At 39.0% G+C, this 20,132-nt stretch overlaps 1 protein-coding gene across 1 annotated transcript in view; it reads left to right on the top strand.

Annotated features, from left to right (window-relative positions):
• Positions 1–20,132, top strand: part of LOC140351024 (serine/threonine-protein kinase 32C-like) — a 238,271-nt gene that overhangs the window by 200,416 nt on the left and 17,723 nt on the right. The window contains exons 4-6 of the mRNA XM_072436658.1: positions 4,416–4,589; positions 17,746–17,783; positions 18,744–18,833. Of these exons, the coding sequence (XP_072292759.1) occupies positions 4,416–4,589; positions 17,746–17,783; positions 18,744–18,833 (302 nt within the window). The remainder of the gene's footprint in view (positions 1–4,415; positions 4,590–17,745; positions 17,784–18,743; positions 18,834–20,132) is intronic.

Below are 20,132 nucleotides of genomic sequence, written 5' to 3'. Positions count from 1 at the left end.
AAGCTAAAAAAAAGTAATGACAAGGCGACCAAAAGCATATTTACAAGATAATTAATGCTACCAAACAAAAAGGGCTATTAAAATGTACCATCGTTTTGGTTTTGATTAAATATACCAATGTGAAAAGGCCAAGAAGTATGAATGAATAATCTGTTCACATTTTTAAATCGTATACAAATCATAAACAGTTGAACACTAGATTTTAATTAAAGCCTAACCATATATATCTCCTTGACAAGGTGATGTTTTTTTCATCGTTCATGAACTGTTGGCAGTTCAATCCAACAGTGGAATATTCTTCTTATCATAGAATGTTTTGATGAATGGGCTCCGTGTAAACCCACAGTTAAAAAGGCTGCTCTTTCTTCTCACTGCACTATCTTGTATCGCATGAGATTCTTTTTACAGGAGACTATATATATATATATATAAGATAAACTGTGCCTCGCCGGATTCACAAACAGCGTCCCGGTCTTCACACTGCAATTTACGACTCCATTTTAAAAGCATGAAATGGCTCTGCACTTTATAGTTTGTGTCCATGTCATGTCGTAAAAGTATACAGCCCGTGTTTGAGCCGCGAGGAGAGCAAGGTACGGTGGATTTCTTTATATACAGTGTCAAAACAGTGTCAATGAGGCCGTTCTGGGTTCAAAATGAAGTCGTTCTGGGTTCAAAATGAGGCCTTTCTTGGGTCAAAATGAGGGCTTTTTGGGTTCAAAATGAGGCTTTTCTAGATTCAAAATGAGGCTTTTCTGGGTTCAAAATGAGGCCGTTCTGGGTTCAAAATGAGGCCGTTCTGAGTTCAAAATGAGGCCTTTCTGGGTTCAAAATGAGGCTTTTCTGGATTCAAAATGAGGCTTTTCTGGGTTCAAAATGAAGCCTTTCTGGGTTCAAAATGAGGCTTTTCTGGGTTCAAAATGAGGCCTTTCTGGGTTCAAAATTAGGCTTTTCTGGGTTCAAAATGAAGCCTTTCTGGGTTCAAAATTAGGCCTTTTTGGGTTCAAAATTAGGCCGTTTATGGTTCAAAATGAGGCCTTTCTGGGTGGAGTTTTCATCTTCAATTTGCCTCATTCACTAAAAACAGGCCCTGCAGGGTCATGCAGTTGTCTTGACTGAGGAGATGGGTCAAATATCGATACGTAGAAACTAATTCATGTAAAACTCAAAACTTGGTACTAATTTGAACATGTCTCGTGAAAGAAATCGCGTAAATGTGGCAAATCTGAAGTCAGTAGAATGATTGATCTGTATAACGCGCTAGTACATTATTCTTTTGTGTCGGTTCTACATTATATTGTTTAAGAAAAGAGTGTTTTATCCTAATTTGGGTGTTGAAACATTTGTATTTTCAGTATCAAAGTTCTTGAGACACTGAAAGTTTTGGTCAAATCTAGAGATGGACACATTTTAAAAGCTCAAACTAAAATTATTCAAATACAGTTACATCTACTTGAGTAACTTGAGAAAATTCATACAGAAAGAAAGAATACTAATTGAGTAATATCTTTGGCAACATGTTAAGAGTTTTTGTTTACTCCTCCCACTGTGTGTTTCTTGCACATTACTTTCAAACATGACTTTATTTGTTGTTTCTTTATGTCGTTGCATTATTTAAAAGTTATGTCTGTCCTTTTCCATGAACTCGTGAATCATAAATCAGATTTCAAACACATTTTACTCCCAAACTGTTTCCTCAAATGCTTGGATTGTGTCGAACTAGAATTATAGATGAACGTTTCCTCCCGTTCTCCGTCTGAAGTCTCGACCTAATCCACCTCTTGATCGTAAACGATGTTTTTGACAGATTTTGGACTTGTTTTCTCAGGTCTGTGGGACGCATCGCACTCGTCTTTGCACATTCAATCCATCCTGCTCCGCTCCATCATCCGCGCCATCACACGCCAGTCAAGGCCATTTCTGCAATTAATCTCCCCGATGTTTCAGGGCGAGGGGGAAAGCGCCGCGTGGCAAAACGCCTTTCGCTTTAGCCCCCGAGCCAATCTGGGCACGATTTTTCACTTTGAGCCCAAACACGGAGCGATTCCAAACTCATAGAGGGCCAGGAAATTGCAGGTGTTGGTCTGAAATTGGTGCAATTAGCGGTTCGCGCTCGTCCGCTGTGTTGTGTGGGGCTCGGGATAACGAAGGCATTGATGAGGTTTTTCCACAGTTTTGATGAGAAAGTAAAACGGGTTTATTGCTCTTGTTCCAGGAATAGCAGTGTAATATCTCAGTCGAAACAAGGCAACTGTCGAGGCTGCGATGTGAGAAGAAGCAGAACGGCATTGTTGCGTTTTACACACAGGTTTTTATTACCATTAGAATTATTAGATAATATATATTATTAGATTAGATATTAGATAAGTAGTTTCATGTGTGTGTGAACCTTTGTTGCTATAAACAGGCCTAAAGTACAGTATTTTACGGACTGTAAGTTGCACCAGCCAAAAAAATGCATAATAGAGAAGAAAAAAACATATAAGTCGCACTGGAGTATAAGTCACATTTTTTGGGTGAATAGGTGTACGTATGCTAACGCTAACACCTTCAGCTACATGACGAATGCTAACGCTAACACCTTCAGCTACATTAGGCACAGACAGAACTGTGGTAAGTGTCTGGTATGTTAACGTAACATATGAACAGTTATTCAGATAACTATAGCATAAAGAACATGCTAACAAGTTTACCAAAGCATCAGTTTTACCCCAAATCACTAAATCCATTGAATTCTTCTTCCTCTGTGTCACTTCTAAACAACTCCACAAACTCAGGTAGAGGAAGTGCAGATTCTTCTTCTGCGTCGCTCAGAGCCTAGAGCGCCCTCTTGTGATTGTCAGTGTGAAAATAACAAATAATAAATATCACATATAAGTCGCTCTGGAGTATAAGTCGCACCTTATTGTTTTACAGTTTTGGCCGGGGTGCGACTTATACTCCATAGTCTGGAAAATACGGTATGATATTTTGGAACTTTTACGGGTTTATTTGTGGTGTAAGATGAGATGAAGCTAGTAGGTGACACATTTGTTAACTAACTCAAATCCTTTTCCCAACCTTATCCACAATCTGCTCCTGAACCTAATAAAAACCCAAGCTTTGACCGTAACTCTTGGCTCTGCTGTGTCAGAGCAGCTCTATTACTATCACGATAATATGCGTTAGCAAGTTTTGCATTGAGCCTAAAGCTGTACAACCTGAAATATGAAACGCTCAAAAACTGCCTACAGTGGATGAACCTGAGAGAACTTGTGTTTGTGTGCGGAATCTCAAAACTTGCCTTTCAAACCATCAAAACGCCTCGTCAACACTTTACGGTTTCCTCTGTAAACCTTAAGCTGATTATCCAACTCCTATGGGTTTACAGTACTTTGCTTTTATTTAGCAGATTAATTATAGATTTATTGCGGCTGTGTTTGTTCATTTCGACCCTCCGATCCTCCCTTTAGCTCACCGAGAGGCCTGGTTTAATTTGACGTGCACCATGAGTAATCCTGATTGACAAAATGCTTAGTGGACCAAAAGCAGCCTTCAATTAAGCGGCGTCAGGCCTAACTGCTGTTGTCACGTTTAATTCCCCCGGACGACCTCCACGACGCCGTTTCAGGGCTGTTAAAGCGATGAAAAAGGGACACGGTTTATGCACGGGGCCCATGTGATAATGGGCGGCGGATTACCATATTTTCCGGAGAATAAGTCGCACTGGAGTATAAGTCGCACCAGCCAAAAAAATGTATAATAGAGAAGAAAAAAACATATATAAGTCGCACTGGAGTACAAGTGGCATTTTTTGGGGATATTTATTTTTTAAATCCAAGACCAAGAACAGACATTTCATCTTGAAATGCAGTTTAAAATAATAACAGATGAGAGAACATGGTTAATAGGTGTACGTATGCTAACGCTAACACCTTCAGCTACATGAGGCACAGACAGAACTGTGGTAAGTGTCTGGTATGTTAACGTAACATATGAACAGTTATTCAGATAACTATAGCATAAAGAACATGCTAACAAGTTTACCAAAGCATCAGTTTTACCCCAAATCACTAAATCCATTGAATTCTTCTTCCTCTGTGTCACTTCTAAACAACTCCACAAACTCCAGAGGAAGAGGAAGTGCAGATTCTTCTTCTGCTTAGAGCCTGGAGCGCCCTCTAGGTGTGGTTGTCAGTGTGAAAACAAACGAATAATATATCATATAAGTCGCTCTGGAGTATAAGTCTTACCTCTGCCAAAACTATGAAAAAAGACAATACGGTTTGTACGAGGTTCGTTCACGTGTTTAGTGTTGCGTAGTTTTTGCAAGGACTCATTTAATTAGGTTTAACACTCTTCGATGTCGGCTCACACACCTTTAATTCAGCTGTAAAAATGACACTCTGCTCCTCCCCCCCTCTCCCTTGTCCCAGGTACTCGTTCCAGGATGAGGAGGACATGTTCATGGTGGTGGACCTGCTTCTGGGCGGAGACCTGAGGTACCACCTGCAGCAGAACGTCCAGTTCGGAGAGGAAGCTGTCAGACAGTACCTGTGCGAGATGACTCTGGCGCTGGACTATCTGCAGAGCCAGCACATCATACACAGGTGAAGAAGACTATATAGACCTGCACTTGACCGGTTCATAAGTAATGATACTCTTGCATCAGTCGGGGGTTCAGTTCTTGACCTTTCTGTGCGGCGTTTGTGCTGCTCGCTTGGGTTTTCACACACTCCTGTTTCTACAAAGCAACATATTAGACGGAGCCACAAGATTTGTATCCAGGCTCAGAACCGCAAAAGAATCAGAATCAGAAAAAGGTTTATTTTCAATGAACAGAATTCACATACATCGCAACATAAAACAGTGAAAAACAATGATAAAACAACCTATATAAGCCAAAAAGAGAAACAATTTAAATTTCCTATGGGATAAAAATAACAAAAGGCTAAAAGGTTGAAAAAAAATAAGAATAGAAATAGGCTTACTATGTACAGAAATGTACAGTTGAATTTACATATGTAGTGCAGAAAGTGATTCAATTATGATAAATAGATAAAACGCCTCATATTTGCCTCATAACAAGTAGATTAAGTCCATTGCTCATGTGGTTTTTGTTGATGTCTTTCACGTGTGTTTTTGACTCCAAATGACAAATAAATTCTTGCTGTTAGGGCCAATCCTCCAAGAAGCCTGAAGGACATACAAATTTGGTTTTCGGACCACATTTGGACCCGGGGCCATAGTTTGGACGTGCCTGAACCACGTGTAGGACGTTCTTTAGATGTGTTAAAATGGAAACTATTACAACATCAGCCACAAAGGCCCACAAACACATTTAAACAAAGTCCCACAATCTCTATTTACTTAAGTTTGAGTTTTTTAGCACAGACAAAACGTTGTTTTTTTTTATATTTTTGCCCGGGGTGCCACTTATACTTATATTTATACTTATATACTTATACTCCGGGGCAACTTATATGTGATATTATTTGTTTTTTTCACACTTGCAACTGCATTTCATACTCCAGTGCAACTTATATATGTTTTTTATTCTCTATTATGCATTTTTTGGATGGTGCGACTTATAGTCTGGAAAATACGGTACTTTATATGAAAATCCTTATTAAAGAGTTGGATGTTTTATGGACACTAAAACACCCTAATTTAAAAGCAAATTGTGGGGGGAAAAGCAAAGTTCCCTGATAGTTCTCTCTAATTTGCACAATTATGACAAATACATTACAGTCTTCTTCTAATGAGTCCGTCCCACGCACAATATAAACGAATGACCTTATAAGGCAGCACGTTTCCCCCCGGCCCACACACAGGAAATCATCTGCAGCTGCTTTAGTTTGAATCAATTCGACTGTGGCTTTAGACAGAGGTTCATTCACAGCTCACTTTAAAAATAGACTCTTCCTGGTTCCGATTTCACACTCGAAAATGAAGGGAACGACATGATAACATTCTAGACTCGCCAAACTCAGCGGTTTTCCCTTCAAAACGATGATTTGTTGTTTTAATTTATGGTTAATATCACTATAATTCTCTTCTCTGTTTAATTAACGAAAGCGAAATGTGTTTGTGGTGCCTTTATCCAATCGCAAATTATCTGAAAATACGTTAATTTTGCGTTTACATAGCAGTGGACTGTAGTGGGTCACCAGTGTTCATCCCATATACCGTATTTTCCGGACTTATATGTATATGTATATATATATACTTATTCTCCGGAGCGACTTATATGTGATATTATTTGTTATTTTCACACTTGCAACCGCATTTCATACTCCAGTGTGACTTATATATGTTTTTTTCTTCTCTATTATGCATTTTTTGGCTGGTGCGACATATACTCCGGAAAATACAGTATTATAGTGGGTCACCAGTGTTCATCTCGTATATAACATGGACTATAGTGGGTCACCAGTGTTCATCCGGTATATAACATGGACTATAGTGGGTCACCAGTGTTCATCTCGTATATAACATGGACTATAGTGGGTCACCAGTGTTCATCCCGTATATAACATGGACTATAGTGGGTCACCAGTGTTCATCCCGTATATAACAGTGGACTATAGTGGGTCACCAGTGTTCATCCCGTATATAACAGTGGACCATAGTGGGTCACCAGTGTTCATCCCGTATATAACATGGACTATAGTGGGTCACCAGTGTTCATCCCGTATATAACAGTGGACTATAGTGGGTCACCAGGGTTCATCCCGTATATAACATGGACTATAATGGGTCACCAGTGTTCATCTCGTATATAACATGGACTATAGTGGGTCACCAGTGTTCATCTCGTATATAACAGTGGACTATAGTGGGTCACCAGGGTTCATCCCGTATATAACATGGACTATAGTGGGTCACCAGTGTTCATCCCGTGTATAACAGTGGACTATAGTGGGTCACCAGGGTTCATCCCGTATATAACATGGACTATAGTGGGTCACCAGTGTTCATCCCGTGTATAACAGTGGACTATAGTGGGTCACCAGGGTTCATCCCGTATATAACATGGACTATAGTGGGTCACCAGTGTTCATCCCGTGTATAACAGTGGACTATAGTGGGTCACCAGGGTTCATCCCGCATATAACATGGACTATAGTGGGTCACCAGTGTTCATCCCGTATATAACAGTGGACTATAGTGCGTCATCAGTGTTCATCCCGTATATAACAGTGGACTATAGTGGGTCACCAGTGTTCATCCCGTATATAACATGGACTATAGTGGGTCACCAGGGTTCATCCCGTATATAACAGTGGACTATAGTGGGTCACCAGGGTTCATCCCGTATATAACATGGACTATAGTGGGTCACCAGGGTTCATCCCGTATATAACAGTGGACTATAGTGGGTCACCAGGGTTCATCCCGTATATAACAGTGGACTATAGTGGGTCACCAGTGTTCATCCCGTATATAACAGTGGACTATAGTGGGTCACCAGGGTTCATCCCGTATATAACAGTGGACTATAGTGGGTCACCAGTGTTCATCCCGTATATAACAGTGGACTATAGTGGGTCACCAGTGTTCATCCCGTGTATAACAGTGGACTATAGTGGGTCACCAGTGTTCATCCCGTATATAACATGGACTAGTGTTCATCCCGTATATAACAGTGGACCATAGTGGGTCACCAGTGTTCATCCCGTATATAACAGTGGACTATAGTGGGTCACCAGTGTTCATCCTGTATATAACATGGACTATAGTGGGTCACCAGTGTTCATCCTGTATATAACATGGACTATAGTGGGTCACCAGTGTTCATCCTGTATATAACATGGACTATAGTGGGTCGCCAGTGTTCATCCCGTATATAACATGGACTATAGTGGGTCACCAGGGTTCATCCCGTATATAACATGGACTATAGTGGGTCACCAGTGTTCATCCTGTATATAACAGTGGACTATAGTGGGTCACCAGTGTTCATCCCGTATATAACATGGACTATAGTGGGTCACCAGTGTTCATCCTGTATATAACATGGACTATAGTGGGTCACCAGTGTTCATCCTGTATATAACAGTGGACTATAGTGGGTCACCAGTGTTCATCCCGTATATAACATGGACTATAGTGGGTCACCAGTGTTCATCCGGTATATAACATGGACTATAGTGGGTCACCAGTGTTCATCCCGTATATAACATGGACTATAGTGGGTCACCAGTGTTCATCCCGTATATAACATGGACTATAGTGGATCACCAGTGTTCATCCCGTGTATAACATGGACTATAGTGGGTCACCAGCCTCACTTAAAAGTTTCAGACTTCATGTTCTGCAAACTGGAGCAACTTAAACTAGATTCTCGTCCTTGACTCGTGTCAGGAACCATGTAATTTAATTTCAGTGCGGTGCATTGCTCTAAACAAGGTCACATTCTTGGTAATTATGCAATTTTCTTCCCACAAACAAGCCGTTTGTGGTTTACTAAAAGATATGAACGTAGAACACATTGACAAGCTATGCTAAAAGTGCTTTTAAGGACACATATTACTTTATTTAGACTTTAAACATGCTATTGAGTTATTTTTTTTGGGAGCAGAGGGGATCATGTGAAAAATAAACAAAAGCTAACTTTCTTTGACATGCTAAAACAAGCAGTTTTAATAAGCGCGGTTTCCCGACAGAAATAATGGCCATGATTTAAGGACCTAAAACAGATCACTACTTTTGACGTCACAACTCTGGGAAACTTTAAAGTGTGTTTTCTGAGGCTCTGAGGGAGAAGGACTTCTTAAACAAGATTAATAAAACAAACCTGAATGAAGCTTTGTGTGTTTTGTGATGAGGGACCAACGTTATGACATGTTTAAAAAAAAACAAAAGCCAAATTTGTATATAATGTGTCCTTTACATTTAAATCAATAAAAAATAAAATAAAGTGATGAGTATATTTAAGAAGTTTAAGATACTAATATTTTGTTAACTTTTTGTTACCTAACGCCTCATTCACAGCCAATCACTGACACAATCATAAGTGTCTTGCCCAAGAACACGCTGACAATGTCCTGAAAATGCTCAAAAAATTGCTGACCAGCCAAACTTTTTACTGCAATTTCACTGTTTTCTGTTTAGCTTGCGTCAGTCAGTTAATTCTTAGTTCCAGTTTCTCACATCAAAAAGCTCACCTCAAGGTTACGTGGTGTCACCTCTCCTCTTTCATCATCTCGTCTGTTGGAATGTTTGTCGACTTTATAAATCTGGGCTGAATTTTAAAACCAAAATGAACTTGAAACAGGCAGAAAAGTCCTTTGTGATGTCAAGGGAACAGTCCAACGGTGTCATTTATAAGAGGCACAAAGTCACAGCGTCTTTTCCTAAAGCGTACACAGATTCGGGCCAAAACGCACTCATATTTCCCCGTAATAAACGTGATCTTTTGTGACCGTGGGGTGTCGAGTAATCCACCTGCGTTTCATCCCACCTCAGCACATCGGCCTCTAAGGGACTTTCTCCTGGCAGTTTATCATGTAGTATTCTAGCCACAACTGCACCTTGTCATGCTCGTGGTAAAAAATGCCAACAAAGCGCCCTCTCAGAGAAAAGCAAAAGAGGTTCGGATTATAACTTCAGCATTTATGGACCGCCAGAAATCAGTTTCATCATAAAGATTAATGACCAAAGCAATAACGCGGCAGATGCTGCGTATAAGCGAGTATATGAACGGCTTGCATGCGGTTGGCGAGATGCCCTGGGTCGCATTATATTTGTAAGTGTTGTTTAAATGTGCGCTTTTGTAGCTTCAATACCACGGCAACATTACGTCAGAAAACAGGTCAGATCTGTGGAGAGGTGAGCCAACGTCAAGGCATTTCAAAATAAAAACACAGGCGAGATTGATAGGTTTAATAAGCGGATAACATGGAGAACATAAGATCTTTAGGGAAAACACACAGTGCACCTGGGAAAATTCAAAAATAAAAACAATTACCGTATTTCCGGACTATAAATCGCACTGGAGGCACCAAAAAATGCACAATAGAGAAGAAAAAAACATATATAAGTTGCACTGGAGTATGAAATGCGGTTGCAAGTGTGAAAATAACAAATAATATCGCTCCGGAGTATAAGTATATAAGTATAAATATAAGTATAAGTCGCACCCCGGCCAAAACCATGAAAAAAGGTGCGATTAATAGTCCGGAAAATACGGTGTGCGTTATTTATTTGTCCGAAAAACAAAATAAAACTCTAAATAGCGCCGCTTGTATGTGCCACCCACAAAGCGCTCCACACTGCAGCCTGAGCATCGATTCACAGGCTCCAAACTTAGATCCTCGGAGCGCTGAAAGAACCCCAGGAAATAATCGAACGTAAACTAATCAAACTGCTTAAAATTAGGGTAAATTGCAAATGATATCCTGTTCCAGCATCAAGGGGCCAGAAACTGTCTCCTTCAAAACACTCGCTCTGATTAAACACTTGACAAATCGACAGTCTGCGCAGCGTGGTGATTATTATTTAGTGTCAGGGACCATTCATCCACTAAACACGCTTCCTTCACCCTGAATAAGCATCGAAACATAATATCGCAAACTGTCCGGGGGGCTAATCCAGGAAATGCTCCCCCAGGTTTTGAAGCTTTTTACTCTTTCAACAGATCAATCCTGATTATTCAAGAGCTCAAATCCTTGTGAGGTTGTGACCAGGCTCAACATCTGCTGTGGTGAAAGATTACAGCCACGTTAAGGATGTGTCAAATGCAAACAGACACATAAAGGATACCATAACCTTACATTTACCTAACACACACTTGTTTTTGGCCTAATTTAAACTCCAAAATTGTGCCAGCAGAGGGAGGGGCCAACAGGGACATGTTTCTATACCAAAGAAGTTAAACGTATGTCTAGATGAGCACGCCAGGCCAAGTAAAAGGTCGGATCTGTGGAGAGGTGACCCCGCTTGTAGTGAGAAAGTAAACATCTGTAAATTATGAAAGTAAGATGCTATGCTACAGTGTTCTAGCTGCATAGTGCACCTTTTAAAATCTGGTTTTACATACAAATACATTATTAAATCAAATAAATATGATACTTTATGTTATGTTATGTTAAATACTGAGACTAAAAATCTGAGAAAGGCAAATGTGTTTTGTTTCAGCATTTGAGACATTTTAAATAGTTTAAATGATCATTGTAAACTGCAACATTGATCTAATACAGCATCAAAATCTGGGCCTGTGGTCACCAACCCGTCGATCATGATATTTCTTATAACTATCACATTTTCCTATCCCAGTTTTATATTGCAGGTTTATACATTTTAATACAGCGTTATTATTAGGCTATTAAAGTCGCCCTATAATGTGTTTTCATTGCCGGAGATTCCAGTTCAAATCTCACTCATGATAAAAAAAATATATAAATCTAAAAGTAGATCTTTGGGCGCTCAATCTTTAAAGTAGTTCTGGAGCCGTTCAAAACTGCACAAGCAGCACATTGACATTTATGTTTTTATTTTTGAGTGGCTAAGTGACATTTTAGAACTCTACATGTGACACCCAGAGTCCTAAAGGGCACTTATTATGGATAAGTGACTTTTTTGGGGCTTTTAACCCTGTTCTGACCTCATCAGGTTTCATCACACTAGTTTGATTAACCATGATTAGAAAGTCCTCTCCCTCCGAGTATTAAAAACACTCTGTTCTGAATCTCCTGGATGACTGCCGTGTTCTCGATCTGTGACGTGGCTCTGAGAATCTTCTCTGCTGTTTTATAACTCCATAAATCATCACCGGACTCGACTCGTCCCGTGAATTTCTCATGTCTAATCACGATCAGTACAACTGTGCAATGGGACCAGGAAGTGAGAGGCCAGCTTAATGTTTACCTTAAACTGTGTTCACTTCCCTCTGCAGCCAGTAGATGGGGCAAGTACAAATGTGAAAACAGGATTACTCAAACCTCCAGGAATCAATCAAAATACGACTTTGATTAAACTAATGATGAGGAAACTCTCTTATATATGGTTAAAGCTCATTATAGTTGATTTTGCATAATATGTCCAATTTAAATACAAACCATTTCCTGTATTCTTGTATTTGACTTTTTTTTTTGACAATAGACTTCTGCTTTATATTACATACTGTCGGATTTTCTGTCCACTCCACACTTCTTCACAATTCATTCTCGCAATTTGATGTATTAAAAATGTCAGTTCTTTTCACGCACAAGATGGAAACGTTTCTATTGAGATTACAGCAAATCAGCTTCTTTGTTGTTTTTTTTAGTTGAGTTATAGGTTTCAGGATGTCGGGTCTATTCACGTGTACAAATATAGACGCCATTGTTCTCTCTTCTCCAGCGAGGCGGACATCTTTGCGGGAGACTGGAGCTGCACTTTTACTGCTACAGATGGCTCGGAATTCACTTGAAACTGGTTCAAAACACCCTCACTTTGGCTGAATTTCTTGTGGATATTGCAGTTTATGTGGATTTATTAGTCTATTCCCTCAGAACATAGAGTTTGTAATATATAGACCATCCTCAGTGTGGCTTTAGAGACTAATTGTAGTGAATAATGATCTCCAAAAGGGCAGTTTATGATCATTATTTAGACAGTTTTATTTGTATTGTTATTTTTACTATGCACTTTTTACTATTACTTAAGTTATTCAACATCCCAGATAAATAATTTTGACTGAAGTGAATTTGTGATATTTACTTCAGCGTAAAGTGCCCCCTACAGGTCAGACGAGTCATTGAGCTAAAATGCAGTTATTATAGAAGAATAATGATCACAGAATAGCACATTTTTTCGGTTTATAATTTCTAATCCTGTTTGTAATTGATGACATCGCACTAAGAAATTACCCAGCAAACACTGGGGCAAAACTCAAAACATTTAATGTCACCATTTTTCATTTATTTGACAAATAAAAATATATGAGCTCAACTTTATAGCAACTTAATGTTTAAAGGGTCAAAAAAGTTGTTTCTTTGTGTAAATTATGTATAAACTTTGACTGGAATGAGTGTGATGTCACTTCCTGCCATTTTCTACAGATTTTTCAACATTATCTCCACAAATACCTGCTCGATCGGTGTAAAACTATTTGTTGGCCTTGCTAAAGATGTTTTTTTTTATTTATTGCTATCAACAAATATGGATTATTGGCCACAGCAGTGAGACATTATCAGATCAGCTCAAAGAAATTCAAATCGAACCATCCCTAGTTCAAAGAATCATGAAAAACATGGACGAAAAGCTCTGCTAATATTTTTGGGCAGTTGAACGACTGCTTTAGCTTATTTTTTACATAAATTATAACGTTTGAATTGACCACAACCACCTCTATCCCTCTGTTTTTATTAATGAAGAAGAAAAGGCTTAGTTTATCGCCCGGGGAAGTCTGTCCGTGAAGACCATTTCTGCTCTTGAAGATGTGTAAAGTGAATCCCAGTACTACAGGGTATATGTATAGTGTTACTCCAACCGACTGTAAAGCAAATATTATTTCACTCATGCATTATTGAGCAGGACTGAAACCGAACACAACGTCGGCGGCGTGCGGCATGATTAAACGCACGTCTAATTAAAAGTGGCGTTGGCGTCTCACGCACACGGCGGCGGCGGCAGAGACAGATTTAGCGATAGAAAATGTCCTTTTGTTCGCTCGCATTGTGCTCCTCCACCTCTCATTTCCTATAACCGGCCGCACACTGTCCAGCTTTGATCGGAAATACCTTCCAAAGCCGTCCGCTATTTATGTAAACAATCAGAGCTTATCTCGGCGGCACAAAAGGCCTCGCGTGTTTCTAACCGAACTATATTATTTATTCTCCCTGGATGGCAATAATCTGGTTTGACACAAAACCGAAATAATCCTATTACTACTCCGACTTCAAAAGTGCAGATTGGAGTTTGACTGAATCAATGAGTCAATTTTCGCTTCTCACACCCTTTTATGTGCCTTTATTTAGTTTTAATATGTTATTCTTCATTGTTTTCTGCTGCATCATCGCCGAAGCAAAGGCCTTGTTGGTGGAGTTTGTCGACGTACAATGGGAATAAACCTTTTGACTGATTTTGTGCTCGTTTGATGCAACTTCCCTGTGCACGTCGAGCAGTTTGGACGGAAGAAAAGCTGTCTGTGACTTCAAGGGCACAAGGAAAATCGCCAAAATTGACCAAAAGCGCCAAAATCCAAACACATTTTCACACACAATACAATTCACGTCCACGCATTTGACCCGAGAGCTGCACAATCCACAGACAGTCATTACGCTATTAATGTATTTATTCATTTAACCTTCATGACCCCGTTGAGATCGAAAGCTCTTTTTCCAGCGTGACCTGGGGCAAAGTAAAGCAAGAACAGCGACCGCGTTTTAGAACGTTCAACATTTAAAAGAGGTTCAGAAAAGACAATATCTACATTCAAAAGTACGGACAGTTTTCACTCCAAAAATGTACAAGAAAAGTTAAGAAGTTGATCGGAATTGCTCCAGTCGACCACATAGTTCTCAAAACCTTTGTGAAATACATATTAAAACAGCCCTTCAATACGTTTACTTGCAGCCACTGATTAATTGTTCAATTTCTTTTGACTTCCGTCGATCAAACTCCCCTGACGTGTAAACTCGGACAGTTTGGAACTCCCTCTAAATAAAGTCTTACGTAAAACTGAACGCGGCGTAATCCTCGTCTTCCTCTGGTCTCGTTGTGACTCCATGCTGCACTTTTCTTTGGAACACGGGAATACTATACAATTACTGCGCCGCACCGGCCGGAGGAGTGGGATCTGCGTCTCCATGGCAACAGTCAGCTGATCGGCAAAATAAGTCCCGGAGGAAGAGGACGTCCCGATCTCTTTCTGCGTCCGCCCGAGCGCGTGTGCGGTTCACCTCGTCAGTTACAGTCGTCGTGCGAGGCTCAAATCTGAAGCTCCTCGTTAAAGTCTGCACTTACAATTAAAGGTGCGCTACGGCCGCCCGCTCGTCGCCACGGAGATGTTATTGCAGATCTGTGGAAAGGCGAACGTAAAGATTGTGCGTTCAGGCCAAAGCAATACGCTCTCCTCCTCCTCGCTTGACGCCCTCCTAACCGGAAATGTTACGCAGTGCAGCTTTGTTGATCTTTTAAGCTCGTGTCGTGGCCCGACTCTGAGGTCACGACAGCAAATCATTACAAAATACAAATTAACACAAATAACTAACCAGTTCTGTGGATTACTCTGCGACACGGGAATGTCTGGTACGCACTGCTCAGCTTTGTTAAGATAAGATAAGATATTCCTTTATTGTCCCACATGGGGAAATTTCATTGTTGCAACGCAGGTAGATACAGAGGAAAAAGATCTCTTATAAACAAAAACTCCTATAACAAAAACTTGTTACCCATGTACAAACAGATGCACGCGCAAATATATGAATTAAAGTTCTTCTGACAGGTCGGACGACTCATTGAAATATAATGCAGTTAAGATGAATATATTCTGAATTTTGAAAAAAACTTACACATTTTTTTATCACAGAATAGCTATTTTGTTTGGTTTATAATTTCACTTCCTGTTTGTACTTGATGACATCACACTAAGAAATTACCCAGCAACCACTGGGCAAGAACTGTTTTTATTTGACAAATTAAAATATATGAGAGCGATTTTATTTAGTTTAATTCATGTTTAGAGAGTCAGAAGTTGTTTCTTTGTGTAAATTCTACATAAACTTTGACTGGAATGAGTGTCCCTGGTGTGATGTCACTTCCTGTCATTTTCTACAGATTTTTCAACGTTTTCTCCACAAATACCTGCTCGATCGGTGTAAAACTGTCATTAACATGTACAACGGGCCGAAAATCGTAAAAAAACTGTCACTTTAAGTAAAAGTAGCACATTTATAATCTACTTATTATAGTTCAAGGCTGAATGCAGCAGAAAATCCTAATATGTCACCTTTAATTTCACTCAAACAGAGGCTAAATGCAGTGATCTAAATATTTAATCATAATGGTTTTGTAAGCGGCCTGACAATGTGGGAAATAGCATTCGAATAACTGACAATAATACACTGAATATTGTGCTAGAAATATAAACGACAGATGAAACCCAAAGGTCCAAATCTTCTTTTACAGGTTGTACACACACTAAAATGTAATTATTTTGACGTTGGGTTTATTCTATTTGATCGTTTTCATCATCAAAATGTCTTCTTCTGTGCTTCACCATTCAATAATTGCATTTCCCTCGTTTATAAGACTGTTTTTGTCAAACCGTACAGTATTTTACCTTTAGTTTTGTCACACAGACGGCTCAATAATCCAGCTCTTAGCAAAAAACACCTTCCCTGCAGCAGCTCCTAGCGTTTAGTCCGCCGATATTAGTAGGAGTTTAGCGTAGCGTATCCTCCGGGCCCTTGGGGAGGAGTCAATCTCTCCGCGGGCCCCCGTCTCCTCAGCAGCAGCAGCAGCCTGGCGATTTGAGGCTTAATTAAATCAACACTGAGCTCCGTTAATTGCGCGTGGAGTACGAGAATGTGGCGCCGACGTGTGTCGACAAAAGCGGCGAGAGTCCGCGGGGAAACGCGGCGAGGCTTCGCTGAGGAATACGCCACACTGCACTGCAAAAACTGTGAATCTGCAAACGTTAAAGCCACTGGAAATCTGTGCATTAGAGTGTTGAATCTGGCATATTTTACATCAAAAGTGAGACTAAACCAGGATTAGAAACGGCACTACGAAGTTTTAAATCAGGATTAAACTGGACCCGAGACAACACGAACACGACCTTTATATTAATAGCAATTTATAGATTTATTTAGCTTGTAGTTCATTTTTATTTGATCTGACTTTCAATATTATAATTGTTTTATTTTTTTTTGTTTTAAGAATATTTGTCGATAGAGTAAGATTTTAATAAATTAATAAATGTATACAGATCTCACAGTTCTACACAAGTAAACAGTACTTTTTAGATTTATTCAGTTGACTCGCCTGCTTAAAGTCAATGTCATACTGTGGAAGATTCCGGCTAAATATGTTTTATGGAGACATTGTGCACCTTTAAATGGCACATTTCTTCTCCCCTGAGAGAGATATATATATATTTTTTAAATGACTATGTGGGTTAGGGTTAGTGAATGAATAAAGACATATTTAAATCACTCAAAAACACTTACAAAATAAGTCCTAAAAGCACCGAGTCTCTGGAACATAAAACTCCTTCAATGGAAACAATAGATGGATATCTTTGGATTAAGATAAGATATTCCTTTATTGTCCACACATGGGGAAATTCCATTGTTGCAACGCACTTACATACAGAGGAAAAGGACAGATAACTCATAGGAAGTTTGTTTGGAAGATTGACTGATAAACAAGAACTGGAAACAAATAACTATCTACTATGCAAATAAAAATAAACTTGAAAATGTATAGCGGACAAATGTAATATACCAGACAAAATGAACTGGACTTTTGTTTCCTTTTTGTTTCTCTGTGTCCCGCCTGTTGTAGTTGTGCGCTTGTATTTCTTATTAAATCATAGCAACTTAATCCAAACTGACAAATAAAAAAAGAGAGAGACTGACATTATAAGTCCGTTCTTTTTTTGCAGTGTTTCAGTTTTCCCAGAGACACGTGTGAAACATGTTGCCTCAATATGCAATTCACACCTCCTCCACCCAGGGGCCCCGCGAGCAGCACGTGGCCCGCCCGAGATGGCTATAACATGACTATAACACACGGGAAATCTAATGTGACTGTTGATGTCTGTTTTTTCTGCAGAGACGTCAAGCCAGACAACATCCTGCTGGACGAACAGGGTAAGTGCAGGACGACTGTGCAACAGTCACAGATGCATCACACTGATTGACACGTGAGAGGAAGTGGAAGAAAATGAGCCGTTCAGTCTCTTCTCTCAGCACATGGCAGGGTTTAAAGTCACTAAACAGTCCTGATAACGAGTATCCGATTACTAAATGAGTTACCGTATTTTCTGGATTATAAATCACTTCGGAGTTAAAATCGCACCAGCCGAAAAGCATAATAGAGAAGAAAAAACATATATATAAGTTGCATTTTGGGGGGAAATGTATTAGATAAAATCCAAGACCAAGAACAGACATTTTCTCTTGAAATGCAGTTTAAAATAATAACAGATGAGAGAACATGGTGAATAGGTGTACGTATGCTAACGCTAACACCTTCAGCTACATGAGGCACAGACAGAACTGTGGTAAGTGTCTGGTATGTTAATGTAACATATGAACAGTTATTCAGATAACTATAGCATAAAGAATATGCTAACAAGTTTACCAAAGCATCAGTTTTACCCCAAATCACTAAATCCATTGAATTCTTCTTCCTCTGTGTCACTTCTAAACAACTCCACAAACTCCAGAGGTAGAGGAAGTGACGATTCTTCTTCTGCGTCGCCTAGAGCCTAGAGCGCCCTCTTGTGGTTGTCAGTGTGAAAATAACAAATAATATCACATATAAGTCGCACTCCGGCGAAAACTATGTAAAAATACAGTAGTTGCTGTTAATCGATGAACCTTTTTCAGCCCTAGACCATAGATAGACATATAATTTCTTAATCTATTCGAATTTCCTCATTGTTATTCACTGTACAAAAGCTTTTTACTAAACCCTTCAGCGGGTCAGTTTTGACACGTGTCATTAGCGAACCGTTGCTACACTAGATGGCGACGTTACGAGATGCGTTCCCATTGGCGTCGTTTGATCACGGGACGGATTTGAACGTGTTTCCCGTTTGGCCGCAGGTCACGCCCACCTGACGGACTTCAACATCGCCACGATCATAAAGGACGGCGAGCGGGCCACGGCGCTGGCGGGGACCAAGCCCTACATGGGTAAAACATCACCTCACGTCCATCAGTCTGATCGACACACTCACACATTTTAATTTATTTGTCAATCAAACTGCGCAAGACTGAAATCCTCGACGTGTTTCGCTTTTGCCTGCTCTGTGGTTACAATCTGTCACATTCTGTCACAATCTGTCATCATTCTTTTAGATTTTGAGCATTTTAATATTGATCTGAAACTAAAACTGTCCCTTTTAATGTTGATAATTTGTGTTTTATTGTGGCACTGATGCGTTACACACTATTTTAACATCAAATATTGTAAATTTTGACTACATTTACATAAGGACCAGTAAAAATTGGATAACTAATATTCAGATAAGCCAATGATTAGATCTGATTGAAGAGAAATCTGATCATCAGCAACGCCCTGTGACACGTGTCGGTTAATGAAGGATTTAACTGTTGTATTCGGAAAACAAAGCTCAATGAACTTTACTCTTTCAATCTTTAACATGTTCTTGTTCTGTTTTGTCTGTGTTTAATTTTCTTTGTCAAAACCGGCGCATTTGTGGACAATCGGAAAGAAATCAGATTACTCACATCTAGCTGTGTACATGATAACTCCGGAAATCAGATAATGATCAGATTACAGGGGATTTAACTGAACTAAAACACAGTTAAGATTAGGAAAAGTTACAATGATACATCAAAAATTATACATATTTTATCCCAGAATATATTTTTTTTAGGTTTATGATTTTACTTCCTGTTTTGAATTGATGACATCACACTAGGAAATTACCCGGCAACCACTGGACCAAAATTCATCTAATGTCACAATTTTTTAAGTTGACAAATAAAAAATAATATGAGCCTTTATTTTGTGGAATGGATGTTTAAAAGGTCCAAAAACGTGTGGATGGAATGAGTGTTCCTGGAGTGATGTCACTTCCTGTTATTTTCTACAGATTTTTTTATTTTTCTCCACAAATACCTACTCGATTGGTGTAAAACTATAATACACACTATTATATTATATTATACTATTATACACCTTCACTTCAAAATTAGAAAGTCATCAGAACCTGTCACACGCCCTTTAAAGATATAGTGAGTAAATCTTGATAAAATTATAATCAAAATTTGGCTCCAAGAAATGTGTTGTTATATATTTTATTTGTTTTATTTGTTTATTTATTTTATTTATTTTATTTATTTTATTTATTTTATTTATTTTATTTATTTTATTTATTTTATTTATTTTATTTATTTTATTTATTTTATTTATTTATTTTATTTATTTTATTTATTTTATTTTGTTTATTTTGTTTATTTTGTTTA

This window comes from Eucyclogobius newberryi, unplaced genomic scaffold (assembly GCF_026437365.1).
Source record: "Eucyclogobius newberryi isolate DKJ021-1_F unplaced genomic scaffold, fEucNew1.0.hap1 SCAF_8, whole genome shotgun sequence".
Lineage (NCBI taxonomy): Eukaryota > Metazoa > Chordata > Actinopteri > Gobiiformes > Gobiidae > Eucyclogobius > Eucyclogobius newberryi.
This window is presented reverse-complemented; position numbering and strand designations above follow the sequence as displayed.